This window comes from Myotis brandtii, unplaced genomic scaffold (genome assembly GCF_000412655.1).
Source record: "Myotis brandtii unplaced genomic scaffold, ASM41265v1 scaffold406, whole genome shotgun sequence".
Classification (NCBI taxonomy): domain Eukaryota; kingdom Metazoa; phylum Chordata; class Mammalia; order Chiroptera; family Vespertilionidae; genus Myotis; species Myotis brandtii.
Window position 1 is genome coordinate 635,289 of NW_005365599.1, and position 22,619 is coordinate 657,907.

Sequence of the window (22,619 nt, forward strand, 5' to 3'; positions counted from 1 at the left end):
GAGAACCTGGCTATGCTGATCAACTGAACGCTGTCTCTGTGTCCTTCCTTCCTTCGCCAACTCCGTCCACACCTTTGGGAACCCCTGGACCTGTTGGGGCTGGACCCCAACAGAGAGCCAGACTTTCAACCCAGTCAGTCTGACTCTAGCCAATACTCTCAGCCTGACCAACACACCAAACTCCTTTTCCAATGGTGCCAGGCTCCGTGTTGTAGTTGTGTGACTTATATATTGGGGGTGGAGGGTTTAGTTTGGACTAGGTAAGATCTTTTTCAGCTCTGAAGTTTCCATGATTGTATTTATTGGGCCTAGCTGTATTAGAGAGAATATGAAGTAATTGTAGTAAAAATAACTACCAGTTTTAAATATCTACTAGGTGCCTTCTATAAACTCATGGCCCTTAACCCTATTATCCTTGGTTGCACAAAATAATTACTTAGGGAGCAAGACCCTGAGAATGGAATGGAGTAAAAAGTTTTTCAAGTGATCCTAAGGTGCAGCTAGAATTGAGAACTATAGGTATAAAGAAAACGAGATTTAAATCTCTGATAGGTACTTGACCTACCACTGCTGGCTTTAGGGGACCATGAGCCTGTGGAAGCTTAGACCAGTTCCTGGCCTACAGCCAGCAAGAAAGCAACCAAACTTGGAGATAATGAACGAGTGTAATTTTAAGCTGCTAAATTTGTACAACAGCAATAGAACCCTAAGTATATTTATAGACTAAATTGTTATTGAAACTTGCAGACAAAATATTTTAATTTAGACCTGCACAATACATCATTAGTTCAGCTTGATTGACCAGCCCACTGCCTATCTTTCCTCCTTACTTGGGGCCTGCATCATGGCAACTTAAAGAGTAGTTTAGTTTCTTGCCAACACAGTAATGTTAATTTTTATTAAGAAAATCTTTATCTATAGTCCCCAGTTCAATCATGACTCTCTGACTGTCCTGCCCTGTCCACAGGGGTCAACCTTGGATGGGTCTGAATCAGTGATTTAGAAGAGAAGCTGATTCTGAGACTATATTTAAAGAGAAATGTCAATTTCTACTTCTTAGATTGTAACTATTTAAGGTCAGGGCCTGTTTATTGCTCATCTTTCCATGCCTAGCACAATACCATCCTATCTAATAATAGACAAACATGGCAATTGACCGTTCCTTTGCTACACCTCCCATTGGCTAATCAGCACGATATGCAAATTAACCCAACCAAGATGGCGGCCGGCAGCCACGCAGCAGTTTTAAAACTGAAAGTGTCATGTTCTGGGGCCACCTCAGTCTGAGGCAAACCTAACTGATTGGTTACCTGGGGTTTGATGTTCCATCCCTCATCTGACTCTACCATTGCTCAGCTCTTTTTAGTGCTACAAATAGGCAAAACTGAGAGCATATGGATTATCCGGATGGGCCTTCTATGGCTGTTGGCAAGAATGAGTTTCCCTGGAGCTGTTATAGTGTGAGATTCAGTTTCTTGCTGGCTATTGGACAGAGTCCATCCTCAGATTCTTGCCTTATAGGTCTCCCCAGTATGGCTGCTTGCTTTAGCAAGGCCAGAGAGAGTCTGCCAGTTAAACAGAAGTTATAATCCTATCTAATAAAGAGGGGATATGCTAATTGACCATCACACCCTCAAAAGATGGTTGCACCCACAGCCACAATATGGCGGAACCCAGTCTCCTCAGCCCCGCTTCATCCAGCAGGAGTCCCCCAGTCCCCTCAACCCTGCAAGGGAAGGCAGTTGGGGGTGATCAGGCCAGCAGGGGAGGGCAGTTGGGGATGATCATGTGGCAGGGGAGCAGTTAGGCATCAATCAGGCCATCAGGGGAGTGGTTAGGGGGCTATCAGGCTGGCAGGCAGAGTGGTTAGAAGCCAGCAGTCCCAGATTGTGAGAGGGATGTCTAACTGCCGGTTTAAGGGATCAGACCTAAACCAGCAGTCAGACATCCCCTGAGGGGTCCCAGATTTCAGAGGGCACAGGTTGGGCTGAGGGACACCCCCACCCCCCGTGCACAAATTTTTGTGCACCGGGCCTCTAGTCTATAATAATACAAGCATAATATGCTAATTAGACTGGATGTCCTTCCTCCGGACAAAGCTGTAGTGGGTAGGGACCAAGGCAGAGGCAGCAGAGGCCCCCCTGGGTGTGGTGGTGGGCGGTGATTTGGGGCTGAGGCAGAGGCAGCCGTGGCGGTGGCAGGGGGCCAAGGCCCTTGCACGAATTATGTGCATTGGGCCTCTAGTTTGTATATAAATATGCTCAATTTTGGGAATTGAATTGATTTAAATTATGAAGAACCTTGAAAGCAAGGAAGAAAACAGCATTTAGGTATGCTTGTAGCTATCTGAACAAATTTACCTAATAAGTACAAGATAATTTGTAACCAAGCTGCAATAACTGACATTGCCGTGCAATGCCAACTATTTTTTAAATGAATTATCATTAATTATTTTTAAATCAGTGACTTATATAAACACAGAAAGCAAGCCTGTGTATCCAAACTTGAAGAAACAAGAAATGTACTGGATGATAGAATTTGGAGTTTAAACGATCTTGCTACTTAAAAATTTTCTGTCATTTGATTTTTATATACTTTGGGCATATATTCTGCAATCCAGTGAGAGAAAATAAGGAAGGAAGGAGAGAAAAACAACCAAAAAGAGAAAAGAAAAAACCTCTGTTTCTCTCTTTAAAGGGTAAAACATCTTGGTAACCCAGAAAAAAGCTCCAAGGTATTAAACACAAATTTAATAAAATGAGTATCAACTTGGACATATCTTTCTTGATAATAGTTTATAGTAAAACCATTTGGGCAATATGCTATTGTCCCCCAAATCAAGAGATAGCATCATTGTGATGTCACTGCAGGAAAACATCTGGAATGAACCCTAATGTCCAGATGAAGGGAGGTGGCAGCCATACTGCACGCCCCACTGACCAGGCGGTACATATCACATCTGCTTTAGGCATACTAGTCTTTCTTTCATGACCAGGAAGGTATAATAATGCACAAGTTCAATTAATTCTCATAGCAGCCTTCTAAGTTAGTTTTTTCTTCGTTCCCATTTTACAGTTGAGGAATTGATGAAAAGTTTAATTAGCTAGTTACATGGCAGAACTGGGATTCAAACCTGAATCTAACAATAAATACGATCCAAATAGAACTGCCATTCTATTCTGCTCGCCAGCCATGCCCTTGAAGACTGTTGAGGAAACGGGTTGGATCGTGTGGAAAAGTGAAGGACTTGGAAGGGAGGTATAGAAGGTGTTTCCACACGAAGAGCTGCAATAGAGAGAAGACAGAGACAACAACCGGTTGTGTCACCCATCTCCTCAAAATCCTTCATTGGCTTTCAATTAACTTAGAAAGAAGTTCTCAATTCCTTAGCAAAGCTTAGGGACAATCTCATGATCTGCCACTTGCCTCCTCTTCAATGTCCCTTTCACTGTCCCACTCTAGCCAATAGACTACTTTCTGCTTTTCACAGACACAGCCCTCTCTCTGAAGTTCCCTCTGCCTAATATACTCCTTTCCAATCTAAGCGTGGCCAACTCCTACTAATCACCTGTGCTGCAAACACCTCTTCCTTAATCCCTAGACCTGGTTAAATCTTCTTGCCATATATGTCCACAACACCCCATTCTTTCCTTTTTGTAACATTCATTATATTTCATTGTTTTTAAAATATCTATCTTTCTAAACAACAAGTTCCACAAAGTTAGGGGTCATTCTCTTTAATTCAGTACTACAATGTAGTGTCTAAAATAAAACTTGACACATGGTGCCCCTCAACAAATATTTTTTTAACTGAAATTGATTAGTAACACCAGGGTAATTCAATGATGGGAAGAGGAAGAGGGGGATATGAACTAAAGGAAGATGGCAGAGGGTTCATTTTAACGGTGGAACATTTAGGGACAAGATGAACTTGGGTGGTGTTTGCCTGCAGACCTTTGAAAACCAGAGGACACCACGCTGAGAAGCTTGCCTGGAGAAAGGGAGCATCGGCCTCTATTTGCTGTTCTGCAGGGGTTTCTGAAGGTGGTGTGCCCTCCGGCTGGTGAAGTCATCTAGGATGCTACACAGAAGATTGTCATCAACACCCTTGGTGTTTGGTGCTTGTAGAATTTGTTAGGGGAGGAAATCTGCTAATGATTTCTATTTCACAGCTTGATCCCTCTCCCTGTCTCAATGTTGCACTTACAGAGGAAATGAAGGAGCCCGATGATCAAGATACTGAGGTGGGGAGGTCAGAGAGGTCAAAGAGCAGTGGAAGTCGGTCTCGGTCTCGGGGGTCCTCGCAAGCTTTATCAAAATGTAAGTAAAGGTTATACATTCACGTGGTGTTTGATTATTAAACTGAGCTAAAATAATTTTAAAGAGTATGTACTTAAATTTATGCAACAGAAATGGTTTACTTGTTGAACTCCCTCAACTCAATCCTTGAAGAGCAGAGCCTGTGTTTTAATCCTTTTATCTCCAACTCCTGGCACACAGACAACTCTGTGCTGATAATGACCTGTCTGCACCCCTCATCTTGTTCCCTCCTGTGAAGTTGTTGTATTGTACCCTGTGACTCACACAAGATCGGATTAAGGAGCCACGTTTATTTCAAAGCCAGGACTACGAGGGGCAATGCTCTCCAAATCTCATAGTGCCCTTTTGTCCGAAACATCAGACTTATATAGGCAAATATCACAAAGGTATTGATTACATCTCGAGGTTTGGAATGAGGAACCTGGTTTGCAAAAAGCAGTTTGTTACAGAAGCTTAGATTGAGCAAGTTAGTTACAAAGATTACTTATAGTTTCGGGTCTTGGGACCACTGAGTCAACGAAAACACATTATCTGGAGCCACTGAGGCAATTTAGAGTAATTGTGCTGTCCTGGTCAGGTCCTGGGACCACTGAGTCAACGAAAACACATTATCTGGAGCCACTGAGGCCATTTAGAGTAATTGTGCTGTCATGGTCTCCAGGTGCAGAGGAATGTGTTTCGAAAGACCAGTAAGATCACTATCAATGGGGGGTATTCAAACCACAATCAATGGAGTATTCAATCGAATGGGATAACTTATATAAGTTCAGAAAATCAAAATAACTTTTCTATTATTTTAGCAAGCAAATAAATTATAGAAGCCAAGTCAGCAGGGTTAAAATATTAAACAGCAAATTTTACCCAAGCATGGTTGCTACCATGCTTAAAAGTCCAAAGTTAATGGACTTTTCTAATACAGTGTGGGGCGACGAGAGCTGGACTTTAGTTTTAAGTCCTGGATCTACCACTTAGAGATGCTTGAACTTGGGTAAATTTTAAAACCTCCATTTTCTCACCCATTAACATGATAATTGAGCTATTTCAGGATTAAATTGGGTAACATGTGGAAGGATATTATAGGCTGCAAATAGAAGAGAAAGAGGGGAATTTTGTAATAGGATTTTTAAAAGATGGCTGGCTCTTTCTGACTAGCCCCATGATGTTAGGTATCTTAGTAGAATTTTGACATTTTTTATTGTAATCCTAAATATAGTTTCAGAAATTATTTTTTACTATTAGAAGAGATATGTTCCTGGGGAAATCAACTCCTTTGCAAAATTTACATTAAATTATTTCAGTCTGAGATATATCTCATAGATTCATGATTTCTCCATACCATATTTAATTTTAGATGTTTATCTCCTCTTGCTTGGATTCTTACCACAAGGATTTCCACTGAAGTCTTCCTGTTCAAGTCTCCCTCCATACCACCACTAGAGTTATCTTTCTAGAAAATTAGATTATTTCATTCTCCTCAAAAATTTTAGTTTGCTTCTCTCTTGTTTTTTATTTTGCACTTTTCTCCACTCCCTACATTTTCTGAGACAGGATCATCTGCATTTTGGTTTCCAGTCCTTTGCAGCATTTTTCTGGACGGCTGGATTGAAGGACAACGAGCCTTTGTCTAGCATTGCCTCGGCATCTCCCTTTTCTACGTGAGGCCCTCCTAGAGGCAGGCCTTCTCAAGTGTGACCTGGCCCTGTGCTCAGCTCATAAAACAGTTTACACATCCTGGGTTGTAGGATCCCAAATGACAATCTGAAAGAATTTGCTGGCACCCTGGAACCTTCTACCCTGGTGATGTTAGAAGAGGTCTCTGTCCTGATTCAGCTACATACCTTATAGCTGGTTCCTGCATCCCTGCCCGGGGGACCTTGCCTTGTTCTCAGTCTTGCTGAAATATCTGAGCAACTTCTTACTCTTTAGAATTCTTGTGCAGAGTGAATTTCCTGGTTTTCCACCTAAGCATGGATTAAAGTGGACCCTTCCCCAGACTCAGCAATGGGTTTGTGCTGTAACTGAGTCCTATTAAGAAATCTAAGTAAAATGTATCAGAAACCATTCAGCATTTCTTCTAAGGGTGAAGGACTGTTAGTTACTAAGACATTGATTTCTGATTCTTATTAAAGGACTAACTATTTGCTGGCCTCATCTAGTAAATTGGGAAGTATTTTGGTCTCTTCTATTTTTAGAAATATTTTTGTGCAGAATTGATATTATTCCTTCCTTAAATGTTTGGTAGACTTTACCAATGATGTATCTGGGCCTATACTTTTTTTTAGTGGGAAAATACTAAACTATGAATTCAATTTCTGTAATAAATAGAGGACTACCTATTTCTTTAGTAAGTTTTATAAGTTTGTATCTTTTATAGAATTTATACATTTCTTCTAAATTGTAAACTTTGTTGACATAATTCTTAGGATTTATTTTTATTCCTAATATTGGAGATTTGTATTGCTTCTCTTTTATTTCTTGATTGGTCTAGCTAGGAGTTTATCTATTTTGTTGATCTTTTCAAAGAATAAGATTTGGGCTTTGCTAATTTTCTTTATGGTTTGGCTTTTTATTTCATTGATTCTTATGCACATTTTTATTATTTCTACTATTTCCTTCATTCTATTCTTTTTTTTCTTTTCTTTTTCTAGTTTCTTAGAGTAGAACTTTAGGTCACTAATTCTTGACTTTTTTTCTTTTTTTATATGTACCAAAAGCTATACACTTCCCTTTTAGCACTGCCCTAGCTGCATCCCACAAATTTTGATGTTATATTTTAATTACTATTTAGTTAGAAGTAGTTTTTAATTTTTTTGCTGATTTCTCCTTGGTCCATAAATTATTTTTAAGTATGCTATTTAATTTCCAAATATTTGTAGTTTTTTGAGATAATTTATTATAATTTAAACTTCTGTTATAATCAGAGAATGCACATATTCTGTGTTATTTTAATCCTTTTAAATCTATTGAAACTTATGTCTTAGCAAGTGGTCTGTCTTGGTGAATAGCCCATGTACACTTGAATGTGTACCTTATATTGGTAGGTGTAGTATTTTATAAATATCAGGTTAGCATGTTTCATAGTGTTGTTCAGATCATATATGTCTTTACTGAGTTGTTGACTAGTTTTCTGTCAATTGATAAAAGACATGTATATAGCCCTGGTCAGTGTGGCTTCGTGGGCCAGAACATCATTCCATATACCAAAAGTGGTGGGTTCCATTCCTGGTCAGGGCACATACCCAGGTTGTGAATTCAATCCCCATTCAGAGCGTGTGCAGGAGGCAGTTGATCAATATGTCTCTCTCACATCTCTCTCTCTCTCTCTTCCTTCCTCTCTAAAATAAATATAGAAACAAAAAAGACATTATGTGTTATAATATTAACTAAGTAAACTGTGAAAAGTTGAGGATATATATATATATATAATTTCTGAAACAACTATATATTAATAAACAACTATATATTAATAACATATTGGCAAAAATGAATTGAATTAATAATAGCACACTAGCCAATCTTTTTAAAAACATCTTTTATTTCTTAAAAGTATGCTGTTATAGGAAATAGACTGCAAATGAAGTGAAAATGGAGGTTAACTCACAGGAAAGGCTTCTTTTTGTGTGTGTGTAAAGTTACAAGAATGACCAAATAAAATGATTTTTCTAGAAAGTTTTGAGTATTAAAATTTATTAACTTTAGAGCACAAATAAATTGGAAGTAGTAGCCACTTTGAAAATAAGAAAATGTTTAAGTCAAAATTTAGAAATTATTAAAACAAATTATTTTTAATAGCCACTACAAGAGAAGATAAACTCTTAGAAGATACAGACGAAACATTCACTGACGGCGAAGAATCATATTTAGAGTATGAGGAATCAGAAGAGGAAGATTGGGAAGGAAGTTCCAGTTCCTTTCAAGATTATTACAAGGAAACCACTGGAGGTATTATTAGTTTTGTATCAGTAATTGCCACTGTTTTAAAGATAAATTGCCCAAATTGAACAGTCATACTAGTAAATCCATAGAAAAATCTGCAGGATGTGTGAGGGTGGTCAAAGGAAAAGCACGGAACATATGCAGTACGGTGGGTTAGTGGCTGTGTGGCTGTATTCTCCATTTCTGAGGCTCCCAGGGAGAGCGCTCACGCCCTGTCTTCTGGAGAGTGGGGTGGTCTAAGCAGTGCTCCACCCTAGATCCATGAGAGTAGCTCTCCTTTGGAACTGATTGGGAGTTGCTCTTTGAGGCCGCTGAGTCTTGAGGCAAGCTCAGCTTTCACCCAATGCACACAGGCATTGGGGTTCTTCCTCCCACGTTCTCTGGTGGGTGGCAGCCTATGTTCGGGCCAGTCGTGGTACTTACTGCTAGAGGATTGTGGGCTAGGTTTCACCAAACACTCTTCTTAGTTATAATATTTTAATTTTTTTAGAATCTCGGTCTATGGAAACCCCTGGATCAGCTGCAGAAGAGACAGAGGAGGACGTTAGGAAGAAAATATCAGAGAGCTTCTTTTACGATTATATGGAGATGGTTTCCATGCCTTTTGTGTCTTCAGAGTCGGACATACCACTGGAACTTATCATACTTGTGTATCCACTCCAGTTACATATGCATATTTGGCATTTCAGCTTCTTAGGCCAGGGGTTGGCAAACTACAGCCCCATGGACCAAATCTGGCCTCCCATAAATAAAGTTTTATTGGAACACAGCCACATTCATTCATTTACATTTTGTCTATGGCTCCCATCACACTGTAAGGGTAGAACTAAATAGTTACAGGAGAGCCCATCTGGCCCACAAAGCCTAAAGTATTTACTACCTGGCCCTTTAAGGAAAAGTTTGCCAACCCCTATCTTAGGTACTTCTAAGAAGCTTGGCCCTTAGAAACTTAGAAATGCATGATCTTAATTTAAACTAAGCTTTTGTTTGATACCAAATAACTGTAAAGAGAAATGATGCTTCACCAGCTTCCTTCCGTGAGACATGGTGTGCAGGGGAGCAGAAAGCCTCTCACCCCTTTCACCTCCTCAGCTGATAAGTTACTGCCCCAGTCCCCTGTCTGCCCTGCTCCTGCCACTGCTCCCACGTGCTGATGGCGTCGGCCCCACTTGCACCCGCTGATGGCGGCATGGAGTGATTGGGGCCATTGCCAGCAGCGGGTGGGAGTGGGGCCAGCACCGTCAGCGGATGCGAGCAGCGGCTGCTGCCCTGATCGCCCCTCAGGAGCAGGGGCAGGTGGAGAAGCCCTCAGGGGCGATCAGGGCCGGCAGCCGCTGCTCACACCCACTGATGGTGCTGAGCAATTGGGACCAGCGCTGGGCACCGGCAGCGGGTGCAAGTGGCAGCTCTGGCGCCGGTTGCAGGTGCGAGCAGGCCAGCACTGGTAGTGGTATGAGCAGTGGCTCTGGCACTGGCAGCAGGTGCAAGCGGGGCCAGCACTGACAGCAGGTGCGAGCGCCTGGTGGGACCGCGGTGCGTGGGAGCAAAGAATTTTCAGTAACCACGAGAGGCTCACCCTGATGACAGTGACTGGCGCTCCGCCTTGGTCTGGCACCCCCCCTCCCCCACCTGCTCCACCATCCCGCCACAGCCAATGCCCACCATGTTCCACGCGTGCCCCCTGGTGGTCAGCGCATGTCAGAGTGACTGATTGTTCGGTTGTTCTGCTGTTTGGTCTATTTGCATTTTAGGGTTTTTTTTATATATAGAAGATGAATTTTCCAAGAAGACAACCCTGAAAAAGTGGGACACAAAAGAACAAGTTTTAATTGGTCTGGGGCATAAGAGACTGTGAAGAAATGTAAGGGTGGAGATGACTGACAAGGGGGTTTAGTGTTTACCATCACCTTATGGTGTTAGGTTTGCAAGGTGGATAGTTAGGAGATGGTTTCCTGGAAGGTCCTTGGCCTGCCTTTAAATGGGCAGTGGTTATGCCCACATGGATGGCCTAGACCAGTGATGGCGAACCTTTTGAGCTCGGTGTGTCAGCATTTTGAAAAACCCTAACTTAACTCTGGTGCCATGTCACATATAGAAATTTTTTAATATTTGCAACCATAGTAAAACAAAGACTTATATTTTTGATATTTATTTTATATATTTAAATGCCATTTAACAAAGAAAAATCAACCAAAAAAAATGAGTTTGCGTGTCACCTCTGACACGTGTGTCATAGGTTCGCCATCACTGGCCTAGACCACTGACTGGCCTCTCATGAAAGGTGTGCTTACAGAGGTAGGGTGGTGTACCGCCTGACTCAGGTTTGCTTTTTACATAGAGATACAACATGTTGTTATAGCTTCTAACTCTGTTTCTATCCCAGATGTAACTGAAATGAATTTCACCTTGAATCTTATAACCTGGAGTTCTCTCTCTTGAGTGCTTGTTGTTTGGGATTTTTGGTGTTTTGTGTGTGTGTGTGTGTGTGTGTGTGTGTGTGTGTGTGTGTTGTTGTTGTTGTTTTGTCTTTGGATAAGTTACTGACAAAAGTTATGCTCTCAGCTTTCTTCTAGCCTATGTTTGCAAATGGGATGGCATGTGAGAGTCACGGGGAACTTTTCCCGGTTATATTCTGTTAACTTTCTAGACCTATAATCACGTGCAGAGGGGCTTTGGCTTAATGAGCACTCTGACAAGCTTCCCATGAATTCCCTAAGATATTTAAAATATTATCCAAATCAGAGTTTGAGGATTTTTCCACCTAATTTAAGAACAAAATTGCGTTAGTAATAAATAAAACAAATTCTGAGTTTCAGAGTGAAATTCAACTACGCCAACCCCAAATCTTTACCCAAGAACATGGATTTTAAAAGTATATTTCATGTTACTTTTCTTGTCTCTAGGATGGTTATATGGTGTCACTTCTTTTCCTTAGCACTTTCTCTTCAGACATTCCTTTGGCTATGACTGCAAAAAGCGGGCCAACCTACAGCTGCTGGACAACAATACAGTCATGTATATCGCCGGGAACCAGCTGATCATTCTGAATTTGAAAACCAAGGAACAGCTGTACCTGCGAAGTATTAGTGGTACAGGAATTGGTGTCATTGGGGTACGCCTTTAGTAACTTAGAAAAAAAATCCGTCTTCTTTGATTGATTGTTCTGTGGACCAGCCGGGGCGGTGCCGACACCACGCGCAGCATTGTGGGGTCACGTGAGATGCACAGCAGTCTTTATTCCAATGCGTTCTCGATTCAGTGACTCCAACCACAGCACCCACTGACAGGATCTCAGCAATACTGCAATGTTACATTTGTAATATTATCTTCCCACTTTTCAGATAAGGAACCTGGGGCTTACAGAGGTTAAGTGACTTCCCCATGATCACGCAGGTCTTTTCACATTGAACGCTCTGTTGCTATTCTGCAAAAATGGTGGAATGAATAACACAAATGATAATTCAAATAACAAAGAGAGATAAATGCCAGATAGATGCAAGTATGTAATTGAACACTTGGAGATGAAGCATAGATACACATTCAATACTTTCCAGCCGCTGACAAGAGGATCTGTGTGTGATTGGGAGGGAGCCTGTCTCTTCTTTCTGCTCAGCTGTCTGTCCCCGTCAGTCCCCTTCTTTCTTGTAGCATCAGCTGCTGCTTCCTTAGGCTCCTCATCCTCAGCATCAAAGCATTCCAAATGGACTAGTTCTCATTTTAAAGGGCCCCTCTCTTACCACGCAGTCTCTTTACCCTCTTTTGTTTTGATCTTTTCTTTGAGGCCAAGCTTCTGCTGTCTGCTCCGCCCTCACCTCACGGAAGCTGCCTTTACTGCGGTGAGCGCCAGCTCTCTGGTGGGCGAATCTGGAGAACACCTTTCGAACTAGCTCTTACGTGACCTCTTTATGGCAGTTGGCCCCTTGATGAAACGTGTCCCTTGGCTATTTTCTACTCCGTGCTTCTTAGAAGCAGGTGTTCCTAGATCTGCTCTTCTCAGTAACACAGCTTGAGGGGTGCTCCTTGGTGTCTTTGGCCTCTTTCGAGGGGCATCTGTTCAGATTATGCTGTGTGAGACAGTGAGCAGCGGGGAGGAGGAGCCAGGTTTGGGGCTCATACAGCAGTAATTCTTTACGAGAGGGTTTCTAGAAAGATGGTGATCCAAATACAAGTCTGCCCTGCCCTTGCCCTGCCTGCCAGGGGTGAGTAGACTAGATGGAACTGGCAGGGGCAGGGCCCACTTCACAGCACCTGCGGAGGCAGAGGGCTTCCAGCAAGGAGGCTGAGAGTGGGCCAGGCTAGCAGGGGGTAGACCAGACCTAATAGGACATTGAGATTACAAGTTGGGGTGAGTGCAGAGCTTTAGAAGATCCTTTTTTTTTAAAAAATTTATTTTTAAATTACCATTGATGTACAATATCATATTAATTTCAGGTGTACAACCCTGTGATTAGACATTTATATACCTTACAAAGTGATCACCCTGATAAACCTAGTACCCATCTGACACCATGCATAGTTATTACAACATTATTGACTACATTCCCTGTGCTGTACTTCACATCCCTGTAACTATTCTGTAACTACCAATCTGCACTTGTAAATCCCTTCACCCTTTTCACCCACCCCTCTCCCATTGACAACTATTGTGAAGATTCTTGATCTGAGGAGTGAAGCTGGGAGTTGGCAGTGGGAATGGAGAAGGCGAGGAAAGCCTGAGGCCCACAGATAGAACTTAGGTTGGCCATGGAAACAGGACACAGTGAGATGGAAGCATGAAAGATAATCTTACATTTGTTTCTGACTTGATCATGCACCTATACATAGCATGTGTACAAGATAAAGTCCCTGTCTTCAGGGGATTTGTTATAAGACTAATTAGTGAATTCAGCAAAAATCTATATATATAAAAGCCTAAGTGACCATTAGGACCAAACAACTGGAATGACCGGTTGACCAGTCGCTATGACAAGCACTGACCACCAGGGGGCAGAGATCAATGCAAGTGCTCTGCCTCCTGGTGGTCAGTGCGCTCCCACAGCCAACCTCCCATGGCCAGCCAACCTCCCGCAGCCTGTCCCCCCGCCTGGACAACCTCCTGTGACACCTCCCCCCTGCCGGCTGCCCCCCTGATAGGCATCGATCACGGGCCAGGCTGAGGGACCCCAACCATGCACAAATTCGTGCACCAAGCCTCTAGTTTATTATATAACATTCAGTGTCCAACACTACTCAGAACATGCAGGGATTTAAATGAAGAAGGGTTCATGACCTGTATGAATTCAAAGAATTTAAAATTCATCTAAAGAGACAAAATCATATTAGAAAGCAAATCTCCAAAAATTAAATGTATACAAGTACATGATACTGTGGCACCAGCTGTGTGCAAATATTGATGGGCCCAGATGTGAGGGTCTTGGGTTCTGTGGAGGGAGTCAGTCAGAGGCCTGAATTCACACCATCTACAGAATACTGAGCAACATCTAATGATCCCTTATTCTAGTATTTCTATCACTTTATGGCCAACAATAGTTTTGAAATTTCTGTCTTTCTGTTTTGTTATGCAATAATTTGGTCGGAGGTCAGTAGTTAGAGGATAGTGTGGTCAAGAATGCTCTAATTGTAATCCTCACCTCCTGGACTCGAGCAGCTGTGTCCCCAGGGGTGTTTTCCGAGTGTGCAGGACAGAACAGGGGCCTTGCCTCCACTGCCCAGGTCAACTTCATTAAAAAAAGTTTTTATCTTTATTGTAGAAAGTATGACAGATGTCCCCCTTTTTCCCCATTGACCCCTTCCAGCTCGCACCCGTGTCCATGAGTTATGCATACATGCATACACATTCTTTGGTTAATCTCTTTCCACCCATCCCCCCATCCCCATCTTCCCTCTGAGATTCGACAGTCTGTTCCATGCTTCTAGATCCATTTTGTTCATCAGTTTATTTTGTTCACTAGATCCCACATATGAGTGAGATCATGTGATACTTCTCTGACTGGCTTATTTCACTTAGCATAATACTCATGCTGTCTCAAAGGGTAAGAGATCCTTCTGTTTTTACTGCTGCATAGTATTCCATGGTGTAAAGGTACCACTTGGGCTGTTTTCAAATCTTAGCTATTGTAAATTGCGCTGCTATGAACATAGGGATGCATATATTCTTTCTGATTGGTGTTTCAGGTTTCTCAGGATATATTCCTATAAGTGGGATCACTGGGTCAAATGGCAGTTCCATATTTAATACCTCATTGTTGTTTTAATTTGCATCTTTCATGATCAGTGACTTTGAGCATTTTTTCATGTCTCTTGGCCATGTATGTCCACTTTGGAGAAGTGTCTATTTAGGTCCTTTGTCCAGTTTTTAATTGGATTATCTTCCTTTTGTTAAGTTATATGAGTTCCTTACATATTTTGGATATTAACACTCTATTGGATGTATCATTGGCAAATATGTTCTCCCATACAGTGGGCTCCCTTTTCATTTTGTTGATGGTTTCTTTTGCTGTGCAGAAGCTTTTTATTTTGATGTAATCTCATTTGTTTACTTTGTTTCCCTTGCCTCAACTTCATTTTAAAATATTTTGATAAGGTTATGAGAAACGTGGAGAAATGTGTTAGGGGGCATATAAGCTATCTTCTAGAAAAGATGGGATGAATCTATATGTTGAGTGTAAATAAATGACTTACCAGTTCTGGCGTCTCCACTAAAAATGAAGCAAAACACCAAAACTCAACCCCACAGTAACTTCCTATCTGAAAGCGTAGAAACTTTTCCGCTTACTATAAGTAAGACCTAGAAGGATAAAAGAGTTGCTTGAATCCCCATCCAGGTTTCTGAGGCCACAAGTCCTACATAATATTTATTTGGAAAAGGATATCTAGAAAGCTATAGTCTCAACCCATATCCTCCTAACTCCTTGGAATCTACCCTTTTTTAGGTACATTTACTTCTTGACTCCAACATCTGGCTTCAATTCTGTCTCTGATGTTTACCAGCTGTATAACTTCAAGCAAGTTCCTTAACCTCTCTGTGCCTCAGTTCCTCATCAATAAGATGGGAGTGATAATGGTATCCCAGCTCACAAGGTTAATGTGAAATTTAAGGGAAATAATGCTTATATAAAACTTAGATCAGGCTCTGGCATGTAGTAAGCCCTCAATAAATGTCAGCTGCTTTCAACGTTATACTTATTCTACTGAGTGTCCATACTATAAATCCAAGCCTTGTTTCAACTTAAAGTGATAGGTATTTACTTGCCTGGAAGAATAAGAGGCAACTTGCCAGCAGAAAAGCTGCCAATCATAGGTCTTATCAGCCATGTGTGGAGGGAAGGAAATGGTCTGCAACCTTGTCTTGGGCACCAGAACTTCCAGTGCAGTCTGTCTCAGAACCAAGCTCCTGGTCCTTAGGTATATAATCTGGAGTTGCATAACAGTAACTGAAAATAGAAATTTATAAGTACAATATGTGTTTGAAATAGCTTATTCTTACAACAATCTATTTTGATTTTTTGGCTACCCATTTACTCTTCTGGTACGTTGGCTTACCAATGAACAAAAGTAACAGAAATGAACATATGATTCTATCCAGTTTATACGTCTACCATTTGAAATGCTGGCACCAAATAATTTATCCAGAGCATGTTAATATATTTCCCTCTGTGTCTGGCTTGAAAATAGTGTGACTTTCTCACTTCTAATAAGTTTACATTAACTTGTATTAAGTTTGTTCAAGGCAAAATTTTTAAAATTGGGATATAAACTATACTGGAAACATGCATTTTTCTATACTAAAATTTAGGTTGATTTATATGAAGGGTAAACAATTCATCCAGATTAGTGGTTCCCAAAGAGTGGTTTTCAGACTACAGCGTCAACATCACTTGGGAGCATGTTAGAAATCTAACTGCACATTCTCGGGCCGCAGCCCTGACTTACTGAATCTGACACTCTGTGGTGGGGCTTGCAATCTGTGCTTTCATAAGCCCTCTCTGGGATTCTGGTGCACTTTAACGACTTAGAATCACCGTTCCAGCTCTTCTGAAAGCAACTTAGAAATTTCTGGAGTTGAATATGACTATTAATAAAAGTAAAACTTAAAAGGAGTATTCTAGTTTTCAGTTAAATCATATCCATCATCAAGTATCTATCTATTGGAGTGGATCCTAATGAACATATTGTAAGATAACAGTTGCTAAATACTGCATTAATAGGACTATTTATATGAAAATCTTTGCTTTATTATTTTAGTGAGATTTTATTTTTTGTAGGTTCACCCTAATAAAACTCACTTCGCAGTAGCTGAAAAAGGAGTTGCCCCAAAGATAATCATCTATGAATATCCTTCTCTGAGGCCCTACAGAATCCTTCATGGTGAGTCCAGTAGAATCTTTAAAACGCCGGTGTTTGCCCTAGCTGGTGTGGCTCAATGGATAGAGCGTCAGCCTGCAAGTCAAAGGCACATGCCCGGGTTGCAGGCTCGATCCCCAGTGCGGGGCGTGCAGGAGGCAGCCAATCAATGATTCTCTCTCATCATTGATGTTTCTATCTCTCTCTCTTCCTCTTCCTTCTTCTCTGAAATCAATAAAAATATATTAAAAACAAAACAAAAAAACACCAGTGTTCAAGGTCAACAACATTCTGAAAAACATGTAACATTATTATATCAGTCAGGGTCCTCCAGAGAATCAGAACTAGTAGAAGATTGAAGAGAGGTATGGTCTCAACCCATTTCCCCCCAAGTCCTTGGAATCTACTGTTTCCCCCCTTTATTGAAAGGAATTGGCTTATGCAATTGTGGGGGCTGGCAAACCTGAAGTTTGTAGGACATTGCCTGTTAGATCTAATTCTGAGAGATGGGTACTGAAGTCTCCAAATATCATAGTAGATTCATGTATTTCTTCTTGAAGTTTTTGTCTGTTTTTGCCTCATATAATTTGATGCTCTGTTGTTAAGGGCATACATGTTAAGAATTATGTCTTCTTGGAAAATTGAAACCCTTTATCATTATATAATGCCCTTCTTTATCCCTGATAATTTTCCTTACTTTGAAGTCTGCTCTATCTGAAATTAATATAGCTACTCCTGCTTTCTTTTGACTAGTGTTAGCAAGGTATATTTTTCTCCATTCATTTACTTTTAATCTACATATATCTTTATATTTAATATGTAGTTGAGTCATGTTTTTTGATTCACTCTGTCTTTTAATTGGTACATTTAGACTACTGGCATTCAAAGTGATTATATAGTTGGATTAATATATATATTTGTTAGTTTTCTATTTGTTGCCATTGTTCTTTGTTCCTATTTTTTCTCCCACCTTTTTCTACCTTTTGTGGTTTTAATTGACCATTTTATATGATTCCATTTTTTCTCCTTTCTTAGCATGTTATACTTCTTTTTAAAACTTTTTTTAGTGGTTACCTAGAGTTCACAATATATATTTACAACTAATCCAGGTCTACTCTTAAGTAACACTATACCACTTCACAGGTAGTGTGATTATCTTATAATAACAAAATAATCATAATTCCTCCTTTCTGTCCCTTATATCATTGCTGCCATTTATTTCACTTATATATAAGCTTACATTCTTTTCACTTATCTATAAGCATACCTATATACATAAGCATACATACTCAAATACATTGTGACTATTATTTTGAACAAACTGTTATCTGTTACAACAATTAAGAATAAGAAAAATGTTTTAATTTTACCTTCACTTATTCCTTCTTTGATGCTCTTCCTTTCTCTGTGCATATCTTAGTTTCTGACCTACGTTATTTTCCTTCTCTTTAAAGAACTTAACATTTCTTGCAAGGCAGGTCTACTGAAAACAAATTCCCTCTATATTTGTCTGTCTGCAGGATGATTTCACAGGTTACAGAATTCTAGGTCGGTGTTTCTCTTGTCTCAACACTTTAAATATTTTATGCCACTTTCTCCTTGCTTGCATGGTTTCTGAGAAAAAGTTGGATTAATTCTTATCTTTGTTCTTTTGTCAGTAAGGAGCTTCCCGCCCCCCGCCCCAGCTTCTTCAATATTTTTTCTTTATCTTTCATTTTCTGTAGTTTTGGGGACATTTATCCTGGTTGGTGTTCTCTGAACTTCCTGGATCCGTGGTCCTGTGTCTGGTGTTAATTTGGGGGAAATTCTCAGTCATTATTGTTTCAAATATTTCTCCTGTTCCTTTCGGTCTTCTCTTTCTGGTGATCCCATTACACATATGTTGCACCCGTTGTAGTTGTCCCACAGCCCTTGGATATTCTGTTCTGTTGTTATCAGTCTTTGTTCTCTTTGCTTTTCAGTTTTGGAAGTTTCTGTTGACATAGCCTCTAATGCAGAGATTCTTCCCCCAGCTGTGTCCAGTCTACTAATAAGCCCATCAAGGCATTCTTTATTTCTGCTACAGTGTTTTTGATCTCTAGCTTTTCTCTTTGGTTCTATTTTAGGATTTCCATCTCTCTGCTTACATTACCGTCTGTTCTTACAGGTTGTCTGTATTATCCATTAGAGCCCTTAGCATATTAATCATAGTCGTTTTGAATTCCTGATCTGATCATTCCAACATCCATGCTATGTCTGGTTACGATGCTTGCTCTGTCCCTTCATACTGTGCTCTATGCTTTGATATGCTGTGTAATTCTTTTCTTGGGAGCCAGGGTTGATATACTCGGCAGAAAGAACTCCTTTAAGTGGGCCTCTAGACATGGCGGTAAGGTGTAGGGGGAGGGGAAGCATTCTCTAGTCTCATGATTAGGTCTCAATTTTTAGTGAGCCTGTTCTTCTGAACTGTGAACTTTAAAATGTTACTCAGTATTTTTCTACACCCATAGGTGGGAGAGGATGGCTAGAGTGGGCTGGAGTTGGGGACAGGCATACCTTGGAGATAACGCAGGTTTGGTCCCATACCACTGCAATCAAGCAAATATTGCAGTGATGTGAGTTGTAATCATTTTGTTGGTGGAGAGCTTGCCTTCAATTTGTAAAAAGCACAGCATCCGTGAAGCCCATTAAGCAAAGGGCAGTATACGAGCAAGCCTGTGTTTTAGTTACTCCTTTTTTTAAAAAAAAATTTCTTTATTGGTTAAGGTATTACAAAGTTGTCCGTGTCCATTGGTTTGGCTTATATGCATGCATACAAGTCCTTTGGTTGATCTCTTCCCCTTACCCCCACCCTCCCCTACAATACCTCAGCGTTGCAGGCGCTGCTCATTGGTTTCTCCTGAGGGCAGGCCTTATTCCGAATAGACTGCTCCGGGCATTTCCAAAGGCTCCTTTTCCCCTCCCCCTGATGGAAGCCGCAGGGGATTTCTCTAGATCAGTGGTTCTCAACCTTGGCTGCACATTACAATCACCTGGGAATCTTTTTAAAATCCTGATTTCTGGGCTTCATCCTTCGGAAATTCTGTTTCTTTGTTATGGGGTGGGGCCACAACATTAGTAACAAAGAAACAGAATTTCCGGAGGATGAGGCCCAGAAATCAGGATTTTAAAAAGATTCCCGGGTGATTCTAATGTGTTTACTGTGGGAGTCTGGTTGCGCTCTCTTGGAGGTAAAGCTCACAATATTGTTAGGGCCACCTTATGATCGGGTCCCCCTGGAGTTTTTTACTCTCAGACTGGTCCACACAGAGCTTCCAGCAATTTGTCAGTTACAGTTCAGGTTTTTTGTTTGTCTGTTTTAATTTTTATTGTTGAAAGTATTATATAGGTCCTCCTTTCCCCCTCATTAACCTCTTCCAGCCCGCTCCCTTCCTCTCCCCACCCCAGGCCCTCACCACCCCATTGTCTGTGTTCACTGGTTCCCCCGCTGTTTTGGCTCCTTCTACCCCTGAGTCTTGGCTCTGGTGAATCGCGTATCCCCGTATTCACCTGTCAGTCTCTCCAGTCTTGAGGTGAACGGTTTGCCCGGGTCCTTGCCTCTCTTGTGGACCCAAGCAGAGTTGTCAAGTTTTTAGTCTGAATGTTCAGTTTTTCACTTGTTAGGATGGAGTCGTGACTTTCTAGCTCCTTACCTGGAAACCTGAAGTCGTCAACTTTTATTTCGTGATTGTTCCCCCCACCACCCCCATTGGCAGATTTTAAATTATAGATTGAGTTCTTGCTGCTAGCATGCTTTTGTGCTCCTCTCCCCCACAACATAAAATGGAAGACTTTCTCAAATTGTTCTTCTTATGTAAAATATGATTATGATTTATTTATCCTCCATCTATACTATGTAATTCTTTCTAAAACCAAGGGTAATGAATGATGTTAGAATTATTTATTTAGGGCATTCTCGGCATTCTTCTATCAATACACATCATCAAGGAGGCACTTTCCTTCTCCTCTTTCTGTCTTTCTCTCTCTTGTTTTGTCTCTCTCTCTCTCCTGTGTGTCTGTGTTTTAAAATCTTGGCATTCTTCCATCAATACACATCATGAAGGTCTCTCTCTCTCTCCCTCTCTCTCTTCCTCCCTCCCCCTCTTGTTCTCTTCCATCTCTCCTGTGTGTGTGTTTTAAATCATACCCTTTTGAAAAAGAAAGAAATATTGTGTCTGTTCATCACTTGCATTTCAGATGGGGCTGACTTAGGCTATGCTTACGTGGACTTTAACTACAGCGGGACACTGCTGGCCTCTGTTGGTAGCAGCCCTGATTATACTTTGACCATCTGGGACTGGAAAGAGGAACAGCCCATACTGAGGACAAAAGCTTTTTCCCAGGAAGTCTTTAAGGTTACTTTCAATCCTGAAGATGACGAGCAGCTTACTACAGCAGGATCGGGCCACATCAAGTATGTGTGTGACTGTACAGGTGCTAGGAGATTATAGTGAGGGTATTTTCTAAGGGAATCGACCAGCTGGAGACATTTTTGCTGATGTTGTTAACATTAAGATATATTTAAAATGTGTTCTTTTTAAAGTTAACTAATTCAATATGGGGATTTATTACTGCAGACAGCACCGACAAAAATAAAGGGCTTTTAAAGTTAGCCTGCTGTTGTCTTACAGGCTTTACCTACCAAAACAGTTTGTACATTGTCTGCCTAAAGTTGGCATAGAATTTCCAAATTCATATTGAACTTTCACATTGCCTATTAAATTTGTTGTTCGAAGCAATAATGTATGATGGATAAGCCCTTTTGGCATATTAATCAGATGAATGAATAAAGGCAATAATATATGTGACTATGGAGTATATAAATACATTGAGGTAGGTACATTCAGTCTCTCTCTTGTCTGCAGATTCTGGGAAATGGCTCAAACATTCACTGGTCTCAAGCTTCAGGGCTTCCTAGGTCGATTTGGCAAAACAGCCACTACTGATATAGAAGGCTACATGGAGCTCCCAGATGGGAAGGTGAGTACAATGATAAAACTATGTCTTCAAGTGACATGCACAATAAGGCACATTATACATTCTAAAAAGCACTGCCTTTATTAGCAATAACAGATACTGTAATTGTGAATATAGTGAACATTTAATTCTGCCTCTTCAGATGATCACTTTAATTAATATATTTCCATGAAATTGTCATAACCCACTGCACCTATCACTTGCTGTTTTGTTTTTCTTAAACCTCACCCAAGGATATTTTCCCATTGATTTTTAGAGAGAGTGGAAGAGAGAGAGAGAAAAATCAATGTGAGAGAAACACATCGATTGGTTGCCTCCTGCACTCGGCCTGGGCCCTGACCGGGGAGGAACCTGCAACCGAGGTACGGGCTCTTGACCAGATTGAACCCGGGACCCTTCCGTCCACAGGCCGACACTCTATTCACTGAAACAAACAGGCTAGGGCTTGCTATTTTGTTTTTAATAAATATTATACACAATATGCAGACATTTTCCTCAATTAATATAATGATATCCTTGTCACTTTTACTTGTCATGGAGTTGCAGTGTTTATAATGTTTATCTTGCCCTTCTCTTCTTTTCCATGATGCTTCAAGAGGATTTACTAGGTCAAAGGTTATATACTGTCTTGTGGCTTTTATTTTTTATTTTATTTATTTATTTATTTATTTATTTTTTCCTCCTGTATTCCCCCATTCAATCTTGTCTGCCACAATCAGACAGACAGAAAGGGCAAGGACACTTTTCTCTTGCATCTGTGGCTTTTATTTTTATTGTCAGATTATTATTCAAGATTGAGCAACTTTATAGTAACATCTGCAACACTGCAGCTTTAATCTGTTAGTTTGTTTTAAAATATTGTGAGATTACTCCCTCTCTTCCTCTACAAAGCGTATAGGCATATTACACATAGAATTAGTGCTCCATTAATATTGTATTTGTTTTCCTATTAGGATTATTTTTTGTGTGATCATTTCAATTATAAGTAAATGCCAATATACACATATTACTCTAAGAAACAAAAT

The 22,619-nt window shown here is 40.6% G+C and overlaps 1 protein-coding gene across 1 annotated transcript in view; it reads left to right on the forward strand.

The window, feature by feature from the left end:
• Positions 1-22,619, forward strand: part of CFAP44 (cilia and flagella associated protein 44) — a 138,066-nt gene that overhangs the window by 2,688 nt on the left and 112,759 nt on the right. The window contains exons 2-8 of the mRNA XM_014545394.1: positions 4,210-4,320; positions 8,113-8,262; positions 8,747-8,906; positions 11,206-11,368; positions 16,521-16,623; positions 20,815-21,031; positions 21,483-21,597. Coding sequence (XP_014400880.1) covers positions 4,215-4,320; positions 8,113-8,262; positions 8,747-8,906; positions 11,206-11,368; positions 16,521-16,623; positions 20,815-21,031; positions 21,483-21,597 — 1,014 coding nt within the window. The 5' untranslated portion in view covers positions 4,210-4,214. The remainder of the gene's footprint in view (positions 1-4,209; positions 4,321-8,112; positions 8,263-8,746; positions 8,907-11,205; positions 11,369-16,520; positions 16,624-20,814; positions 21,032-21,482; positions 21,598-22,619) is intronic.